Source organism: Punica granatum, chromosome 4 (genome assembly GCF_007655135.1).
Source record: "Punica granatum isolate Tunisia-2019 chromosome 4, ASM765513v2, whole genome shotgun sequence".
Taxonomy (NCBI): Eukaryota; Viridiplantae; Streptophyta; class Magnoliopsida; order Myrtales; family Lythraceae; genus Punica; species Punica granatum.
The window spans coordinates 30,015,939-30,035,632 of NC_045130.1; the positions used below are offsets into that span (position 1 = coordinate 30,015,939).

At 37.5% G+C, this 19,694-nt stretch overlaps 1 protein-coding gene across 1 annotated transcript; it reads left to right on the plus strand.

Annotated features, from left to right (window-relative positions):
* Window positions 1-12,706: 12,706 nt before the first annotated feature.
* LOC116206216 (putative laccase-9) lies at window positions 12,707-16,723 on the plus strand. The gene is made up of 7 exons (XM_031539027.1): window positions 12,707-12,899; window positions 13,245-13,396; window positions 13,492-13,736; window positions 13,883-14,008; window positions 14,970-15,573; window positions 15,773-16,131; window positions 16,253-16,723. Exons 1-7 carry the CDS (start codon window positions 12,747-12,749, stop codon window positions 16,456-16,458), a joined length of 1,845 nt encoding a protein of 614 aa, XP_031394887.1. The 5' UTR covers window positions 12,707-12,746; the 3' UTR covers window positions 16,459-16,723.
* The last annotated feature ends 2,971 nt before the right edge of the window (window positions 16,724-19,694 follow it).

Here is a 19,694-nt window from a genome sequence, read left to right on the forward strand (position 1 = left end):
TGTTTAATGCGAAACAAGAACCTCGATATATAGGAAGACGCCACAAACGATGGTGGAAAGCCGTTTGATAAGTTGATGAAGACGCCACAAACGGTGGTGGAAAGCCGTTTGATAAGTCGATGATGAACGCAACGGAAACTTCCGATAAGTTCGAATTAGTTTTTCAAGAATAAAAAAGAATACTCTCACAATTTTCTGAATGTTCCTTTTTTATTAAAAATTGACTAAGATGAATATATATAGACATAAACTAATCCTAATTTGGCCATATCTCTCCTCCTAAAGATAAGGAAAATAAAACCTAGAATATCGATAGAGATATGACATAATCTATAAAGATATGAAATCTAAATATCCCTAAAATATCTATATGAGATTTAAACTTTAAACAAAACCATTTTCTTCCACCCAGGTCTTACCTTTCAATCTGTATATGCCACCGACTAGTTCCCCTTTTGCCACAATCATGATACCTTTCACTACTTTCAACTTGCCTCCTTTTGTCACATTCTTCAAGCCATGTTCATCAAATTTTCCCAAGGACAAAAGACTTTGCCGAATTGCCGGAACATGTCTCACATTAGAAAATTTATGAACACAGCCATCAAACATCATGATCCGTACATCTCCAATCCCAGCTACACAACACTCTGTAGTATTGCCCATATAGACAACACCTCCATCACAAGGGCTATAAGTTTGAAACCACTCCCTGTGAGGAGTCATGTGGAACGATGCCCCCAAATCGAGAATCCACTGCTTAGAAATTTCTTATTTCTATACCGTGGACAAATACAGTTCATCTTCATATACGGAGTTCACCACTCCATCACTCTAGGAATTGTCTGATCCGGAATCATCTTCACCATCTACTCCTCTTAATCTGCAGTCTTTTCACACGTGCCCCGATTTATTGCACTCCCAACCCCTTACTTTATTCCTCCTTCTTGCCTTTGATCTTGCCTTCTCCTGTTCACCACGTGTGACCAAAGCATCACCATCTGATGGAAGAACGGATTTCCTTCTCATCTCCTCATTGGGAAGAGAAGCCACCGAGGTGTCCTGTTAGTGATATGCCCTAAAGCCTGATTTATGTATTTGGATAATTCTTTTTATGGCAATAAAATTTATTCTATTATTCGTATATTGTCTATGTTTATTAGAATAAAGTCCTTAAGATATTTTGAATGCTTCATTCTTAAGAGTTAAGAATATGAGTGACGAAGTAATTCGGTAAGAATATCTTTAAATTGTTCACAATTGTATGAGACTTAACTGGACATTATTTCTCCAGATAGATCGTCATCTCTGTCTATTTCCATGATTAGTATACAGATACTAATGAAGATGAAGTAGTGAGTCTCATGCTATCTGATAACTGTTATTATGACATATATGTGAATACTTATATGATAAGTAGTCGAACGTGACGTGCAGATAATATTCATACGGTAATTTACTAATGTCAATGAATGTTATCTGGATCGTATTAATGCATATAATCCTTAGACTTGAGATGGAACGCTATCTCATGTATAGGTGATTTGGATTTGCTACTGCTAATATATTTGTGCTTAGTATGAGTATTCGGTAGATAGTGGTGCTAGTTAGTTATACTTGGAGTTAGGTGTCCGATCAAGACGGGATTCGCTAACTTGAGTAAACAGGGAAAAGGTCCTATGGATATGATTTTTGTTCTAGATCGAGAAATCCTCGGCCGAGGTAGATAGACTCGAATAGAAAAGAGTTTATGTTCAAATACTACAGATCTAAGAATGAAATTAGAGAGTCCATATAATCGGCTATAGAATTTGGCATTTACCATAGCTCTAGTTAGATCGGGATCATGTAGTGAAGGGATTCAATGCATGGCATATACGATCAGAGGTTCATCAGAATGTTTCAATTATATATTCGTCATTATTTGGATTGTCATGATATGCTGCTAGGTGTCACTGGTGAACTTTGGGAACCAATGACATTTTGGGAATTATGCTTTTGGTTACAGAAAGAGTTTCTGATAGTGTCAAATGAGTTGATACTATAACCCCATTGTCATTTGATGATGAACCTAGTTAGTCACACACATTGAGCGTGTTTAAACCGAGAAAAGAATTAATTCTAATTAAGGAAGTTAATTAGGAATTAATTATCGAACGAGGCTTGCAATGTGGTTACAAGGGTGCTAGCACATCTTGAAGCCGAGTTCAATATCAAGGATAAATCTAATTAAGGAAATACGATAGTTTCCTTATTTGGAGAGTTTCTATAAATAGATTGTCTATTGATGGAAACTTGTGTCAAGAACTTGTTTGATCTTTCTTTCTTACAACAAGGGCAAGTCATTGGATGACTTAAGTGTGAGGACTCATTTGTGATTTATTAATTAATGTGGATTAATTAATAATTACATTTTAGTCCCTAGGGTAAAGATATATATAGATATGCTCTTACAGATAACCCCACAATGCAATCGATCATCAACCGATATTAGAGAGAAAGAGAGAATGTTTCCATTGAGGCAATCAACAAGCAACTTAGTCGCACAAATCCCAAGGCTAATCGGAGTTCTTTTCGGTTCCGGTTCGGCTCTTTGGTGTTTTCCTTGACGTCCTTGAAGAGATCCTTTCATTCCGTGATGATTCCGTTCGAGATCGGTGACGTAGATCGGAGTGTACAAGTCGAGAAGAGTCTAATCTCGGTGGAGACGTGCCCGTGTGGACGAACTAGAGACCGGGCACTTGGACGGTTAGTTTGATCGACTCGGATCAACAAGGTTAGTATAAAAGTCTAAACTTTTCTTGTAGATTTAGATATGTGATGTTGTCTATTCGTTTAGAAGGCGATTCTTATGTTAAGATATGATTTTGAAGTTTTCGATTAAACGAGCACGTGATAAAAATTTGATTTTTACCGTAATTAACTTTTTCGCTGCGCACGTGCTCGGTTTTTTAACATGTCCATGTCAAAAGAAGTCACGTGACTGAGATTCATGATCAAGTTATCCCAAGAATCTATCATGGAACATAGTAAAATTCTAACCTTTTCTTCAATCTCGATTTTGACATCAAGCACCGCCAACTTACTGATTAAGGAATTGAACATGTTAAGACGCTCATGTACCGATGACCCGTCTACCATCCTCAAGTTATACAACTGTCGCCGTAGGAAGATCTTGTTCATTAATGACTTACCCTCATAGATAGACCTCAGCTTATCCCATAACCCCTTCGCGGTTGTCTCGGACTTGACGTTGAACAACACTGAATCTTCCAAAGCAAGAAGCAAATCCGCTAGCATCATCTCATCTTTCTCCACGAATTTCTCATCCGACAACTTGTTCGGCTTCTTTTCTTCGCCTAAGAGTACGACCGCATACCTGTCTTCACCAGCAGCGCCTGCATCTTCAGCTTCAGCAAGGCAAAGTTTGACCCGTTGAGCCCCGACATCTGGAATCCAGTCATACTCTTCCCAACCATAAAGATCAAAACAGCACGAACACAATCTCTCTACATGAACCTCACTCCGATACCACTTTGTGCGCACCCGAATTTCATCTCGTCAGGGCACGCGTGCGCGCGCCTAATGCAACCCGGCTTGGGGTGTCCACCTTCCCGGGGACGCGCGACGGACGCGCGTGAGAAGGAGTCGCCACTTGCCATTTTATGACCTGAAAGTCGAGGGCCGGCATGTTACCCGGGTCTAGGGGTACGGGGTACACCTAATTGCTAAGGCATATGATCTGCGAAACCCGAAGTTCTGAATTCGGGGGTTCTGTTACATGCGAGCTTATATCTCGCATGCCCTATCGGTACTCTAACTTATCTAGGCTTGCCATTTTTAATTTAATTACCGCTTGATTAAGTTCCGCTCATCTTATGCATTTTGACACCGTAAATTCGAAGAAACACTCCGACCGTCTACTCTCCGACCGAGATTCTTACATGAATAAATGTACAACATAAATCCTTACATTGTCCTCTCAAATAAATAAAATACAAATTACAACAACTGAACCCCGGTCGGTTCGCGTTCGGTTATTATTCCACTCGTTCTCACCGTGGGGTTTGAAAAGACTGGAATTGAAATTAAGATGCGCGCTCAGTGTTAGGGGATTGGATCCCGTAATCTACGATTGGGGCGTTGGACCCCATGTGAATCGTATCCTAAAGGATCGGGCTCGATCCGCATAAAAAAACAAGTGCGAGAATGTAACAAGCGGGCACAAATGAACAGATAATGTGGTTTTGTTATTGCCGAATTTACGTGAATTAACCGATTATTAACTGGGGTATCTTGGCATGCAAATCCTACCCTAAAACAGACAAAGTGGATACAGGGTATGTATCGATCAAGGATCGCCTCGAGAAGGTATTTCGCATTTGGGATTATTTTCCGAGGACTTGACGTACGTGACGTCTGTTGTCAAGTCTTGTGTTTGTGGGTTGCTTTTAGGATTGTTCTATATTGTGATACTACGATTGTTACAAGTTATTACCTGAACATGGATTCCGCCCGTAAATCCTAAAACCTAGTGCCTATCCCGCTATTACCCGTTTTTTGTCTTAGTCAAGTACACAATTAGTCCGGTATTTGTATTTTGAACCAATCCACCCGAACTAACTGCCTGAGACTATGCTAGAATAACAAAAACTCATCGGTCGAATAGAGCGAGCTATGCAGATGAACCTGTGCCTGGATGGGTAGCCCATCCCTACTCTGATACCGTAGTGTTTCTCTTATTCTAACCATAGGGTGTCGCTAAGTTGCAAATAGACGATTTTGCCGTTGAGGTAAAAATTATTTTTGGAAAAGAAGGATTACGCGGTGCGGGCCACCTCAGTCTGTGATTGGCGCTAACCGATCCCCTGGACCTTTCAGGGTTGTCAAGAACCCTAAAAAACCAAAGGACCAGTTAATCTATCCGGAAGTGATTTAAAAAGAACTTCCACGCCCCGACCTGAGTTTCCTGAAATCAGGTGAGGCCTCGAGTCAAGGCGCGCAAGTCCTTCCTAGACATCCATGTCACATCGAGCCACGTGTCTCGGGTTTTACAAAATTTGCAAGTTTTGAGAAGGGCACCAACGCATGTTTGCAACCTATCGACTTGTGTTACCGGTTTATTACCAATTCGTGCAAAATTATTAGGGCCGAGTGAGTTAATTAATCGCATGAACGTCCCAATTACCCCGTTAGTGGAATTATTGATTAAATTAATTAAAGTATTGTCAAATGCTCTAAATATGCGGATTTCAAACCGTCGAGCCGATCATTGATGGACCGTCCGATGCGAATCCTAATTCTCGACCACCTTGGGATTTAAAAATTAATTTTAGGTCGAGTTTGCATGATTAAACCGATTCATGTGAGGTTTCAATTAAAACGAGAAAATAAAGCGCTTAAACACAGATTAAGAGTATATTATCACGTCAAGCACGACAAACATACATATTTAAACAATCGGTGCCACCATGATCATGATAAGCACATACAAAGATGCACAAACGTAATATTAACGGAATCAATAAAATGACACCGATTCATGAAAGCGGAAAATCATGCAAAGAGCACGTATTATCATGCTGTATACATATATTTACAGAAACAAAAACATTCAAACGGGACACATACGTTGTCGGTCGGGGATCCAAGTAGTAAAGGGTTGGATATCTTTGGAAAATGTCCAGGGACTGATTTGAAAATTCGGATAAAGTTTCTCGGGACTGATTTGAAAATTCTGGAAAATTGGGGAATGGTAAGAAATACTGAAAATGTCCTAGGACTTATTTGAAACGAATTTACAAATTGGGGCTGACCTGAAAAGTGAAAAATTCCCCAAGGACCAAACTGAAACAACTTTAAAAGTTTCCGGAACTGGTTTAAAAATTCTGAAAATTTCGAAGACTGATTGGAACTTGCTGAAAATGGCCGGGACTCGACTGAAACTAATTTTAAAATTCGGGGCAGATCTGAAAAGGGTGGAAAATAGCCCCGGGACTCAACTGAAACAACTTGAAAAGTTCATAAGGGTGGTTAGAAAATTATGAAAAATTCAAGGACTGATTGGGAAATATTAAAATGGCCGGGACTTAACTGAAAATAATTTTAAAATTCGGGCAGATCTGAAAAGGGCGAAAATGGCCCCGGGACTATACTGATACAACTTAAAAAGTTCCTTGGGATGCTTGAAAAATTCTGAAAAATTCAAGGACTGAATGGGAAATGGTAAAAATGACTGGGACTTGGCTGAAAAGAATTTTTAATTTGGGGCAGATCTAAAAAAAATAAAAATGCGTCCTCTGGACTGAAATGAGTCAAAACGAAAAGTTCATAAAATCGAGTTCGTGACAAATTCGATCACCCACGCGACCCAATAACGTTCATTTCACATCATATTCATCCAAGCAAATATAAACATTCAAAAAATGTCGGAGATGCTGGTAAAAAAATGGCGTCCGAGCTGGAAGTTTCCCGTCCGAATGAGCTGGAGATTTCCCGCGTGAGTCCCCTAGGGTTTTTTTATTCTCTCCAAAGAAGAAGAAAGGAAGAGAGGAAGAGAGGAGGAGCAGCTAGCGTTTTTTTTCGAAGAGAAACCCCGCCGAAGAAAGAAAGAAAAAAAAAAGCCGAAGAGAGGGCCGAAGGAAGGGGCAGAAAAAGACAAAAAAATGGGGGGAGAGGGGGCAACGGTCAGAGTTGACCGTTGCCACTTTTTTTTTTTTTAAAAAAGGGTTACAGTCGGTCAGACTTGGTCTGACCGACCCTGACCTCTTTTGTCTTGTCGGTCAGACAGCCTCTAACCTACTGGCCTTTTTTTTTAAGAAATTTTAAAATTCAAATTTAACGCGTGTAAGAATTAAAAATTCTCGTCTTTACAATTGGATGTCGAAAAAATGATCCGGGATCGGCATTGCGCACAGAAAAATTCATCGGTCGATATTATGCGATAAAATTATTTTCAATCTCGAATTTTGTCCCGAATTTTGAAAATTGACGTCGATGTACGCGAAATTCAAAAACGTCCCAAAAAGTCGCGAACACTCGATTAATTAATCGGAAATACTTCCTTTACGGGTGGCAAAAATGACGATTTTGCCCCTCTGGAGCCGGTGGACCAAAATTGGGTGCTGACACACTTGATAGGGAATTTCGGAATCGCTAGTAGAAAAATAAACTCGTGCAATTGTGGAGATTAGGAAGAGATAAATCACACGACCAATATATGTGGTTCGGGACAGCAAGGTCCATACATCCACGAGCAAGACTCCGTGCATGGCTTTCTTCACAGCTTTCTTTTTATTCCCGGCAACGAGATACATGAGAGATTACAAAGTGTCATCCCTCCCTAAACCCCGATACAATCCTTATAAAGGAGCTCCCAAATATCTCTATACATTAGGAAACTAAATCCCAATCAAAGTAGAAGAACTGAATTCCTAATACGGATGCACAAGAAATCTCTAAGAATTTGGATTCCGTCTCAAGATATATTACCCAATTCGAAATATACCGAGTATCTAAATCTACTGATTCTTGGAGTCCCCTCTCGAGTAACTTCATTCAGAATATTGTGTCAAATCGGGAATGTATCTTCAACCTCAACACTTTACCATATTTTAGTCCTAATCAATTGATCCCACGCATGAGGAGGATCGAGAGGATCGATCTATCGTTTTGAAATAAAGGCAGATTAATGCAAGTAGGCCAGTATTTAAGCTTATGGATCATCATCATTTTATTTGCAATTCTGAACCAATGAATCCCATTGTGTACGTCTCAGAATTTTTCTTCGTAGCTCAGGCCATTTTTCGGTTGTAGACATTAAAACCTATGAAGACCCATTTAGCTCTCTCTTCCCATCTTCTTGCTTCTCTTCGTCACGTAGTCTAGAGGAAAATTTTGATACATTAAAGAAAATATTACTGCTTCAAAATAAAGACAGGTATGGTAGTCAATAACGTCTAGAATGCAAAACCTCATTACCTTCGGGTCGACTTTGGCAGACGTGAACATCAAATGGGAAAATAGTACTACCTTATGCCTGATCTTGGCAGATGTGAACACCCAAGGCCCCTGCCAACGACCACCGCGGTATCCAATGGATAAAGTTAATACTAACTCTTAAAAAGAGACTATTTTAGTTAGATTATAATTTTATTATATATATATATTTTGATCATCGGGGTTATCCAGATTTCACCTGATTAATCCTCCAGGACTGGTGAACCCCTGCAGCTCAGAGGACGAGTAAATTGAGCATTAAGCCAAGGTAGGTGACCTCAAGGGTTTTGAACGTAAAATCGACGAACTTGCCTGGGCAGTGGTGGCCGTCATGGGGCCAATGCTGACTAGAATTAAAAAAGGAAAAGAAAACCAGAGAGAGAGAGAGAGAGAGAGAGAGAGAGAGGAGATATGGGCTGTAGTGGCCCGATGCCGGCCACCACCACTCTAATCAAGGTCGCCGGTGGCCTCTATAGTCTTTACCGACCTCAATTGGGGCAGTGGTGGCTGGCATCTGGCCACCGTAGCCCCGATCTCCTATCTCTATTCTCTATTTTTTTTATTAAATTTCGAGCAGTAGTGCCCCTACGCCGACCACCAACGCCCGGTTGAGGTCACTAACGCCCATAGAGGTCACCGGCGACATTATCGAGGCGATAGTCACCATCGTCGAGCAACCACCACCCCTTTTCATCGCTATCCACAGTTTTGCAAGTTCAATGGCAAGTTTTAAAAATTAGAAATAAAGCTAAGGGCATTTCTATCCGTTCATCAATGATCTTATCCTGACCCGGGTTTAACCCACTCCTCCCCATGAGATTAGTTGCATAATGTTATATCCCAAACCCATTTCCAATCCCGTCAACTCAAACACCGGATTAGGATTTTAAAAATTTTATGCTCTCTCTAATCCACTCTACCAAACATGACTAGGTTTAGATTATAACTTATGTGTAAAGATCTTGATTCGGTTTGGAAATGACAAGAAAGATCTAGGAGTAAATACCTAGATGTTATAAGGGCTACCATGTAATTAGGTCTAAAAATCTAGTGGAAAAGAAAGAAAGGAGAAATCTAGAGGAAGCAATGAAAGATTATAGCAGACAGTAGAAGCAGCAGCTTGAGGCGGTGAAGAGTTTCACCGACATTGGACACCTATCTATCTCTCTCTCTCTGGATACTATAGATATAAAATAATAGGACTGAAAAGATAAATTTAAAATAAAATAAAGTCACAACTGAAGGTAAGTGATTCAAATATATATATTAATATTTTAAATAGTGCAAAGTCATAATTAAAGGTAACTGTCTAAATAACGTTTAGACTTAACAAATATATATAATTGACTCCCGCCAAATAAGCAATATAAATTTGTAAATAGTATAAAGGTATAATTAAAGATAAAAGTCTCAATAATATGCAGGATTAAGAAAATATTATTTTAAGTATAATAAGAACTATTTTATTGATATACTTGTATATGAATTAAATGCAAAATTTTAATAGAATTTTAAAGCCAAATAAATAGTAAAATGAAGAAAAATTATTCAGTAATTGTTTATAGTCATTCTCAATAAACAAGTAATTGTATATTTATTTATAATAAAATATTTATAAAAAATTATGTATTTGTTAATTTATTTGAATTTTTTATACTACAAAATATATGTACTCTATATATATCTACGTAAATTAGACTCCCTCTTAATAGATAGAGGTAGAATGGTTAAAGAAGGTGTAGCACAACTATGTACGATGGCTTGATAACCAAAATGTTCAAGATAGATACTCGTATGGGATTACCCGTGCCTCCTTTGTAATTAAAAAAAATAGAGGTAGAGCAGTAAAAATGAAATAAATTAAAATTTAATATAAATAATTTTAATTAAGTTAATATATGTAAATTATATCACTCCAACTTAATCAATTAATGAATTAGATTATATATGTGCTTTACAGTCAATAGAAAAATATATATATACTTGTAGGGAAATAAATTCAAGTGAAGAAATTGTTACTTTGATTAGTAATAATATTAAAAATATTAATTTCCACCTATTAACACTAATGAATCCATTAAGAATGATAAAGTCTACTAATTGTTGCATTGAACAACCTCATGTTATACTCTGACAATCGATGCCAATGCAGTGAAAATTTTATTATCAATGCCATCAATAAAAGAAATCCTAAATTTTGGGAGCATTAAAAATTAATGGTATTATTTTGACTATTAATTTTTTTGATATTTTAATTGCACAAAAATCTCTACATAGATTTGCCTGGGAATTCATATGTACGTGGGGAGTTTTCTAGGGATTAGATTGAGCTTCCTTTCTATTGGGCAAATATTTTTACAGGGTAACTCATTTTTTCGATTAATTTCTAATTTCGATTTAGTTGTATGGTTCCATATTGGCATGTTTTCGGGAGAGCTTCCAAAAAATGGAGCATATAACCGAGTACATCATCAAGCGAGCCACCCAACCAAAGTGAATTATAATTTCTCCCAAAATTAGGTAATTTTGATAAGTTCTTACTTTTGTTTGTATAGTTTATGTCCCAAGGATAGCATTGATGCATATTATGTAATCTATTTTTCTAATTTTTTTTATCTTTAATTTTCCTCACTTACCCACTAAATATATCAATATGAGATAAACTTATTTACAAAAGACATTGATGAATATATTTTCACTAATATTATTTTTATTTAATGATTGTCATTACTCCTTTGAAATCTATTTGATCCTATTGGGTTGTACTCTAATATCATGGGATTGAGCCATATAATAACCAAATGACTAAGTCATGTGTACAAAAGTAAATTTTATTTGTTAAAGGATAAATTATATTAGTTATTAAATTTTAAAAGATGATATCAACAAGAAGATTACTGAAATATTTTTAGTTTCAGCAATATGAATTTTTCAAAGCAAGTTAATTTACTTTGAAATGTTGACTTTGTTTTTCAAGTCTTTAACATAAATAAGATTGTAGATTCAGCTGTGTGTCCTACTAATTAGAGTTTTATTCAATTGTACTTTCATCAAATAAAATTGAATGATTGGCTTTTTAGATCTTTAAAATTATTTTATTAGAAATTAAATCGATAATTGACCCGATCTATTAAACGTTATCTAATGATCTCTCTAATAGTTATTTATACTTGACCAATGCCGTGCTACGCAAAGATTTTAACAAACCCCGATAATGGGATTATCCAGTCCTTTTATTTCATTCTTTCTTACACATAATTAAACTCCCGTGACTTTTTATCATAAAAACTTATACTGTTATATCTTTTTTGACAAAAGAAAAAAAGTCTCGCAGAATGTTGGATTTGGGGATGAAGAAAGAGAGCAAAAATCGGAGCGGAAAAAGAAGATATGTGGGGTAGTTTTGCCGTAATAAATTTACAATCATGTTCATACAATGACTACTCTAGTAAAATGAGATGTCAAATATGTACAGTATGGGCATTTCGCGAATTTTGAAAATGAGACAAAAGGCTCTCTCGGCCATTGTAATAGTGGAGACATTATTTAGTACAAAACAAATGTTGTATGCTATGCATATATGTAGCTATAAGATCCATCCTAACAAATTATTATTAAATTCAGTTTCTTAATTATTTAATAGTTGTAAATTTATTTCTTTATGATTAAGTTTGTTTATAAAATCCGTGCATTGCACGGTCTGAAAACCTAGTATATATATGGAAGTGCGGTGCAAGTATGTGTGTACCCAAGTTGGTAAGCTCCCAATTTATAAAGTGAATAAGTGCGAACTGTAGATACTGAGATGTATGGGTGTTGATATTTTGCTCCGTGAAAATATCAGGCGAAATCAGTAGCATATACTTTGAGGCAAATAAGACTTTGGTATGTTTGTCTCCTTGGACCCACTAACACCTATTCGTTTGTTTTTGCTCGACTTTCTCCACCGACTATGGGCGGGAGGATACTATCAAACCCCCCACCGTGTTCAAAGTCGGTATGTGGTTGCCCCTTAGGTGTATCAGTGACTTTGTACGACAGCATTAGCCGTGGTGGATATTTATAGACCACAGATATCTACATAGCACATAATGCAGTTAATGCTCTCGTTTAATTAATATACAGGAAATTATGTTCATATAATAATTTTACTGGTAAAATTGGATGACCAATCCGCCCACAAAGGGCCAAGGCTACATATAATATGAAATTTCCTAAAGAAATATGGTGATGACGCCTTATCCCTTGGGATCCCTCTCCCAAAGAAATATGATTATGTTTTTTTTTTCGGTGTATAAATGTTAAAGTATCTATTTATAAATAATCCAAATTGGCGGAGGGAACTATGGATATATTTTTTTTAATTGACATTATGGTTGATTTGTAAGAATTCATGATGATTAGATCGAAGCTGGGGGATAAATTTATCTACATGCATATTTCCTTTTAAACTATTCACGCACAACTACATTCCACAAAAGTTAGGTAGCAGTAACTCACTAATTATGTGTAATTTACCAAAGAAATTATAATTTCTCAAGTTGGCTAGACGGGCAACATTATTTGAAGGGGCCAGACGTACGACGCCTCCTTTAAAATCCTGGCCCATCTGAAATTTGGAGAGGCATTGGGAATTACGGTTGGAAGGGCTGACTGACCGGTAAATGTATACGTTGGACATCTACTATGTATACGTATCATCTAGTGCCCAGAGGAAGATATTCTCATAGGTCTCGTTTTAGCTTCACATGCATGCCCTCTTAAGACGATCGATGGAGAACAGGAGACCGGCTGCACGTCCGATGGCCTCCGAGCTTCTCATTCTCCTCATGTTTCTTGTTGCGGTTGCGGCTACCTTCCTTGTTCCGGTTCAGGGCGCTGTCCATTATTACGATTTTGTGGTAATCTACATAGAGAATTATTCTGTTAGGCCTTTTCTTCTGCCTGTTAATTGTACTTCTAATTTTGGAAAATAATGTGCCATTGCCGTTTTGGATGGGTCAGTTCTTTTCTTCTACTCGGTTTTTCTTTTCCCATATGTTAGTTTCCTAGTTTGCCTTTCGTAGTTTTGCTCTCCTAATTATTTATTACTGGCTTATAACCCGTGCTTTGCACGGGATTCTTTATTAACATTTAATAAGAGGTTTCCTAGTCAATACTTATTAGGATTTTATCAACTATCGTCTATTTAAGATTAGTCCCCTTCTTGATCTATATGCGTGTGTCTAATTTGATTCCTGGTTTAGCTGAAAGAGAAGAACTTCACGAGGCTATGCAACACCCAGAGAATGCTGGTGGTGAATGACAGCCTTCCGGGCCCCATGGTTCGGGTCCATAAAGGGGACACTATGTATGTCAATGTCTACAATGAAGGGGATCACGCCATAACGATCCATTGGTAATGCTCTCTTCCTCACACCTCGGTTTGGTTTATATATATTTCACAGTGATATTTATGACCACTGATTATTCATGATGTTTATATTTCTATAGGCATGGTGTCAAACAACCAGGGAATCCATGGTCGGATGGTCCAGAGTACATTACGCAGTGCCCCATCCAACCGGGGACAAACTTCACGTATGAGGTGATATTCTCAAATGAAGAGGGAACCCTCTGGTGGCATGCGCACAGTGATTGGTCTAGACACAGTATATACGGAGCAATTGTTATCGATCCCGTCAATGGAACTACGTACCCGTTCCCAGCTCCTGATGGCGAAGAAATCCTCATCCTCGGTATGCCTAATGGTGGATTCTGTTAAAAGGCCTATAATTTCCATAGATTTGTTTGATAGAGCGAAATATAAAGGCATTCTCCATTTTTTTTTTTTGGGTTAATCTTCTCTGACCTTATGTAATTCTTTAATTTTAATTTGTTTCAGGATCTTGGTACGACTTTAATGTTAATGAAGAGGTGGACGAGGACTTAATCACTGGAGGAAACTTGCCCGATTCCGATGCCTATATGATCAACGGCCAGCCAGGAGACTTTTGTAATTGCTCTCGAGGTATCCTATTGTACGTTATTACGTGCTTGAGTAAAGTTACACATTCAAGAAATTAATTCATGAAAAGCCGACAATAAAAATTATACGCACTGATCGTAGTAGGTATACATTCTACTATAAATATTATACATTTCTAATACAAAAACTACGTACATATACTTAATGTGTATACAAATATAAAGATAACAATATTTTCTTTAGTACCTTTTGATACAATATTAACAAGTTTCGGAGAGTATATGAGCAAAATTGAAAGAAGAGAATAGTTAACGAAATATTGATTAAGTGTTAAGCAATTTTCCCCCAATCATAAAGGGGAGAACACAAGTTTGAATTTGGGAAAATACATTTGTTGAGAGGGAGAATAATCTTGAATACTCAATCTCCTAAGTTATATATTATATTTAAGTTAAAAAGTTTTCATTTTATATCTTGCATTTGTAAACCAACTGAAATTACTATGTTCATTGTATTATTAATCTTTTCAAATAAAATATGCATTAACGGAAAAAAAAAATTAAAAAAAATAAAAACTATCACCAAGTTTTAAAAGCACCGATCTGTGTAAGCTACGCCACATTAATTTTTGTAAATCTTTTCAGTAATTACATATATCATATATTTTTAACATTGAAATTGAAGTTCATATAAATTCATATGTGGAAGCAACTAATAAGGTCTTAGTATTTACTTAAGTGTTATTATTATTAATTATACGAGCTACCAATAAAAAAAATTATAATTTCTTAACGTTATATTCTTTCTAGCATATCATTTCATGCGGTTTATTGACATATATAGCTCGTACATTTTTTGATGATTTTTTTTTTGTTTGGATGAATTCATATATATCTCGTATAAGTCAGAGCTTCTACGCGGCTAATTAATTAATTAATTAATTAATCATCGCTTAAGTTAGATTTACTTTTCTTGATGCTAATATTGTGCTTGTGGATTACAGAGTCGACTTATAGGTGGGTAGTTGACTATGGGAAGACCTATCTCCTCCGCATAGTGAATGCGGTCATGAATGCCGAACTCTTCCTTGCCATCGCGGATCACAACTTGACAGTGGTCGGGATGGACGGGAATTACGTTAAACCCTTTGTTACAGGTTACATCATGATAAGCCCGGGACAGACTATAAATGTCTTGCTCACAGCAAACAAGATGCCAGGCCATTATTATATCGTGGTTCATAATTTCGATACTACCCCAACCGATGCTGCAGAATTCTTCGATCATGCAAATGCCTCAGCGATCCTCATGTATAGCGGTGACTACAGTGCCCCCGACTCACCGATCTACCCTTCACAGCTCCCATATTATGAGGATTATAATGCTGGGAATGCATTCTTGGCGAAGCTCAGAAGCTTGGCCGATGAGCAGCATCCTGTCAACGTCCCAATGAACATTACGACTCGAATGTTCATCACAGTGTCTATGAACATAATCCCCTGCCCCAATCAGAGTTGTGATGGGCCCGTTGGGGATAAGATTGCTTCGAGTATGAATAACATCAGTTTTGTGAATCCGGGCATGGATATACTTCAAGCTTATTATCGGTACACAAAATCATTTCTAAATTTCCTGCCCTTTCCTCCCTTACATTAAATTTGTCTGTTGAATGAAATTAATCTGAAATGCTCACACGATTTAAATATTATATGTTAGAATTAAAGAAATTACTTACAATAATTTTATTTTCAGTCGCAAAGGAAGCTTATGCACATTAGGATAGCTTACAATAATTTTATGGTGCAGTAACTTGAGAGGGTTCTATACGCCCGACTTTCCGAATTGGCCGCCCACGATGTTCAACTTCACAGAGCATGGTCTTCCATACTCCCTGGCAGTACCACAAAAGGCGACGAAGGTAAAAATGTTGAATTATAACGAAGAGGTGGAGATTACATTCCAAGGGACAGCATTGATAAACGCATCCGAGAACCATCCGATGCACATGCACGGCTACAGCTTCTACGTGGTAGGGTCAGGCATCGGGAATTTCGATAATGTCACAGACCCGTTAAGTTTTAATTTGGTCGATCCGGTGGAAGTCAATACAGTTTCTGTTCCTAAGAAAGGATGGGCTACCATAAGATTTAAAGCAAGCAATCCTGGTCAGTCCTATTATCACCAGAGTTCTTAAATGTTCATGTTTAGTTAAGCTTAAATATATGTTCATTTTTTTCCACATATGTCTAAGTCTATTAGATCTCCATCTACCGATAAATTTGACAGGCGTGTGGCTCTGGCACTGCCACTTGGATCGGCACCTGAGTTGGGGCATGGATACCGCAATGATCGTGAAGAACGGCGACACGCCGGAGACGAGCTTGCGAAGGCCCCCGGCTAACATGCCAAAATGCGATGTCCCCTTTGCAAGTTGGCTTCAAAGTCTAGATGACTCAGATGAAGAATTGGCTCAGTTATTCGGACAGCAATAAGATCGCCAGCGGCATGTATGAGCCATTCTCCCAGGCATCAATTACTTGAGATTGTAGAACGGAAACAGTACGGTACGGTGACAGAAGCCCTTGACTAATAAAATACGCCAAATTTTTTTTTTTTTTTACTATAAGGGAGGTCTATAACTTTAGAATGGAAGGAAAGTGGACTTCAAACTTCTGCCCCTCTCTCTTGCATTTCTTTAAATTACTATATGGAAATTATATATAAGGTGCAAATTTATGACACATGCACTTACATGTACCGTGTATTAGTATACAAATATTTACTAGAAAAAACTCAAGTAAATTTGTCATAACTCAATTAAATTATGTACAAGTAAATAACTTGTGATTTTATTTTTGATATTCCGATTTACAACACAACAACTCTCACCATCAGCTCTAACATTATAATTTGCCGTTTTGACGATTTCTCTACATACGTCACATGTACTTGAACACCAAACTCAAACAATTGAATACGAGTCAGGCATTCATTTCCATGCTCGCACATATCACAACGAGGTGGACTTTTTCTGCCACACTCGACTAGAGGAGCGGTGGGGGTTAATTTACTTCATGAGATGGGCTTACTATTCCACGCTCGAAACTATAGACCACAAGTTTCTTACTCATGTACTGGTACGATTGCGTGTTGATCACCAATGGCACAACGCGTGTTAATAAATGCATGATACCAGCACCCCCAACCCACATGCACTAAATTTGGTCCAATTATTAAGTACACGCCACGCCCCCACATGTACGTATCCTCAGACGCGAGTCTACACAGAAACTATAGACCATTGTATCAGAACCGGACCGGACCGGCCAGTTCGATCGGTTCGACCGGAAACCGGCATCCTCACCGGTCCAGTTCTCAATGAAATCGGATATGCAAGATTAAACCGTTGAACCTAAGAAACCGGCCGAGTTTAAGCAAAATCTCTTTGAACCGGCCAATTTAATGGGTTCTATGACTTTGCTTTTTGTGTTTGAAAATGTTCAAAATTAAGATGTTTGGAGCAAAATCAAAATTAACCTCCCTCTACCCACCATTAATGCACTACTCACTAACCACACAAGCCATGCTTCTCATTCGATCCATGTACTCGACTTTAAAAGCTTTATAGTCATTTAATAATTATTTTTTTACACACAACTGTTGCATGAATGTATTCCGTGTATTTTTTTTTTGAATCAATGTATGTTAAACATCGATTTTCTTAATGATATAAATAAAATTAAAATTTTAATTTAACTTGCAGAGCAACCCATTAAACTCCCGGTTAAACTTGTAAATCCATAAACCCATGCTCCTTCCAATTCAACGTCCAATCCGATTCCGATAACACTGTTATAGACCATTGGCTGTACGTAGCCTCAGACTCAATCAATGATCGATTACATGAATATATATATATATATATATCACTGATACGGTTTTATTCAAAGAAATATATCACTGACACTAAACAGAGCTAGAGGGTTACACAATAATAGAGACCATAATTAAATGTATTACATATATGTTACATATATATATATATATATATATATGTCAGAGGTCTATCACTGATACGGTTTTATCCAAAGAAATATCACTGACACTGAACAGAGCTAGAGGGTTACACAATAATAGAGACCATTCTCGTCTCTCTCACTCTCATCGTCGTCGATGCTTTTCCTGCTCAGAGACAGTGTCTCTCTCTCATCGAAAGGAACACCATCTCAACCTGCTCAACCATAGTAAAAAACCCTCAGGGTCCCTAGACTATGGGGGTGCAAAACTGGTGAAGCATTTTTTTTGCCCCCCTTCTTTTGATGAACGACAATCCGGTGAAGTTGATGAAATACATGGACAACTCATTCGGGTTTCATGATGTAGAAGCCACTCATATATCTATATTTAAGTACATAGCAGTTCTTTCCAAAATTAAAATGCGCACCTAACTTTCTTAAATAGGAAGTTAGGGATGTACCAATGGCTTCAAATAAATCGAGTCCCACGGTTTGATGCATGCAATCTGTTTTATAGTAGTGACAAACCGGTGATGGAGCACAAGGACAGATTCATTTAGGATGTCTCAAGCGTAGAAGCCGCTCTCATAGTTTAAAAATTAGAATGTGCACCTAACTTTCCCATTTGTCATATTAAAAGTCAAGGGTGTACCACAAGTTCGAAATTAAGTGAAAATATGATACGCGTAGATTTCTTATAGAGCTAACTTTGGTACGTCTTTCCGTTGTCACATATATTCCTTGATGAGCGCTCATGATCAGATTTGTTTTTTCCTTTTCTTTAACGTAATTTGTTTTAGTGTATAGTCTCAAATCGGATCAATTAAAAACAAACAAGCATATGGGAATGAAGAAAATATTTCATACTGTGAGAATTTTATCCCTTTATAGACCGACTCGGATCAAACTGGATTAGCTGAGACTTATTGATCTTTTGGATAGTAGGATGCATAAAAAAAATGAAAAAAAAAATAAGCAAGACATATGGGAATTTCTCGAAAGAGATTGAGGTATTAGGCTTCTCCTCTTCAATCAAATTTGTTATTGAAGTATGTCATATCTTGTTGCTACTAACTACTTTTACTTATGGGTGGGGGGTTTTTTGTTGGTTGATGTCCTCTCGTTTGCAATAGTTTTGTTGGTTACTGATTCATTTTGTGATGGAATAGGAGTTGATATCCTTTTGCAATTTTGTTCCTCCCAATCTTTCTTTGTAATTGTAGTTCTCATATTCTTAAATAAAATCAGCCACGTTTATTAAGGGAAAAAAAGGAGAAAAGACAAACAAGCGAAGAATATTGATATATTGACTTTCAAAGAAAATGAAGTGCCCATTTAGTTTCAGAGTCATATTTTAACTTAACTTAACTATAAACTTTTTAAAATTAAATTATAATTCCACAATGTTTTCATTTTCAGAAACATGCCCCAACTCCTCTCTCCCCTTTCCATCACCACACTGTTCATCTTCTTCCTCTCTCCATCATCGCACTGTTCATCGGCGCTTCATCTCCTCCACCGCCACAGCAGTCTACTCTTTCCTTCTCCACGAAAATCTCAAAATCCGGCAAAATCCGTCGGGACATCTATGTGCAGGACGAAAATGGCGGTGGACGCCATGGAACCGAAGCCATCGAGAACGGCGAGACCGTCATCCCTCTCAACCCAGCTCTCTCTCTCTCGCATCAAAGACCAGCTCTTGCCGGAAAACC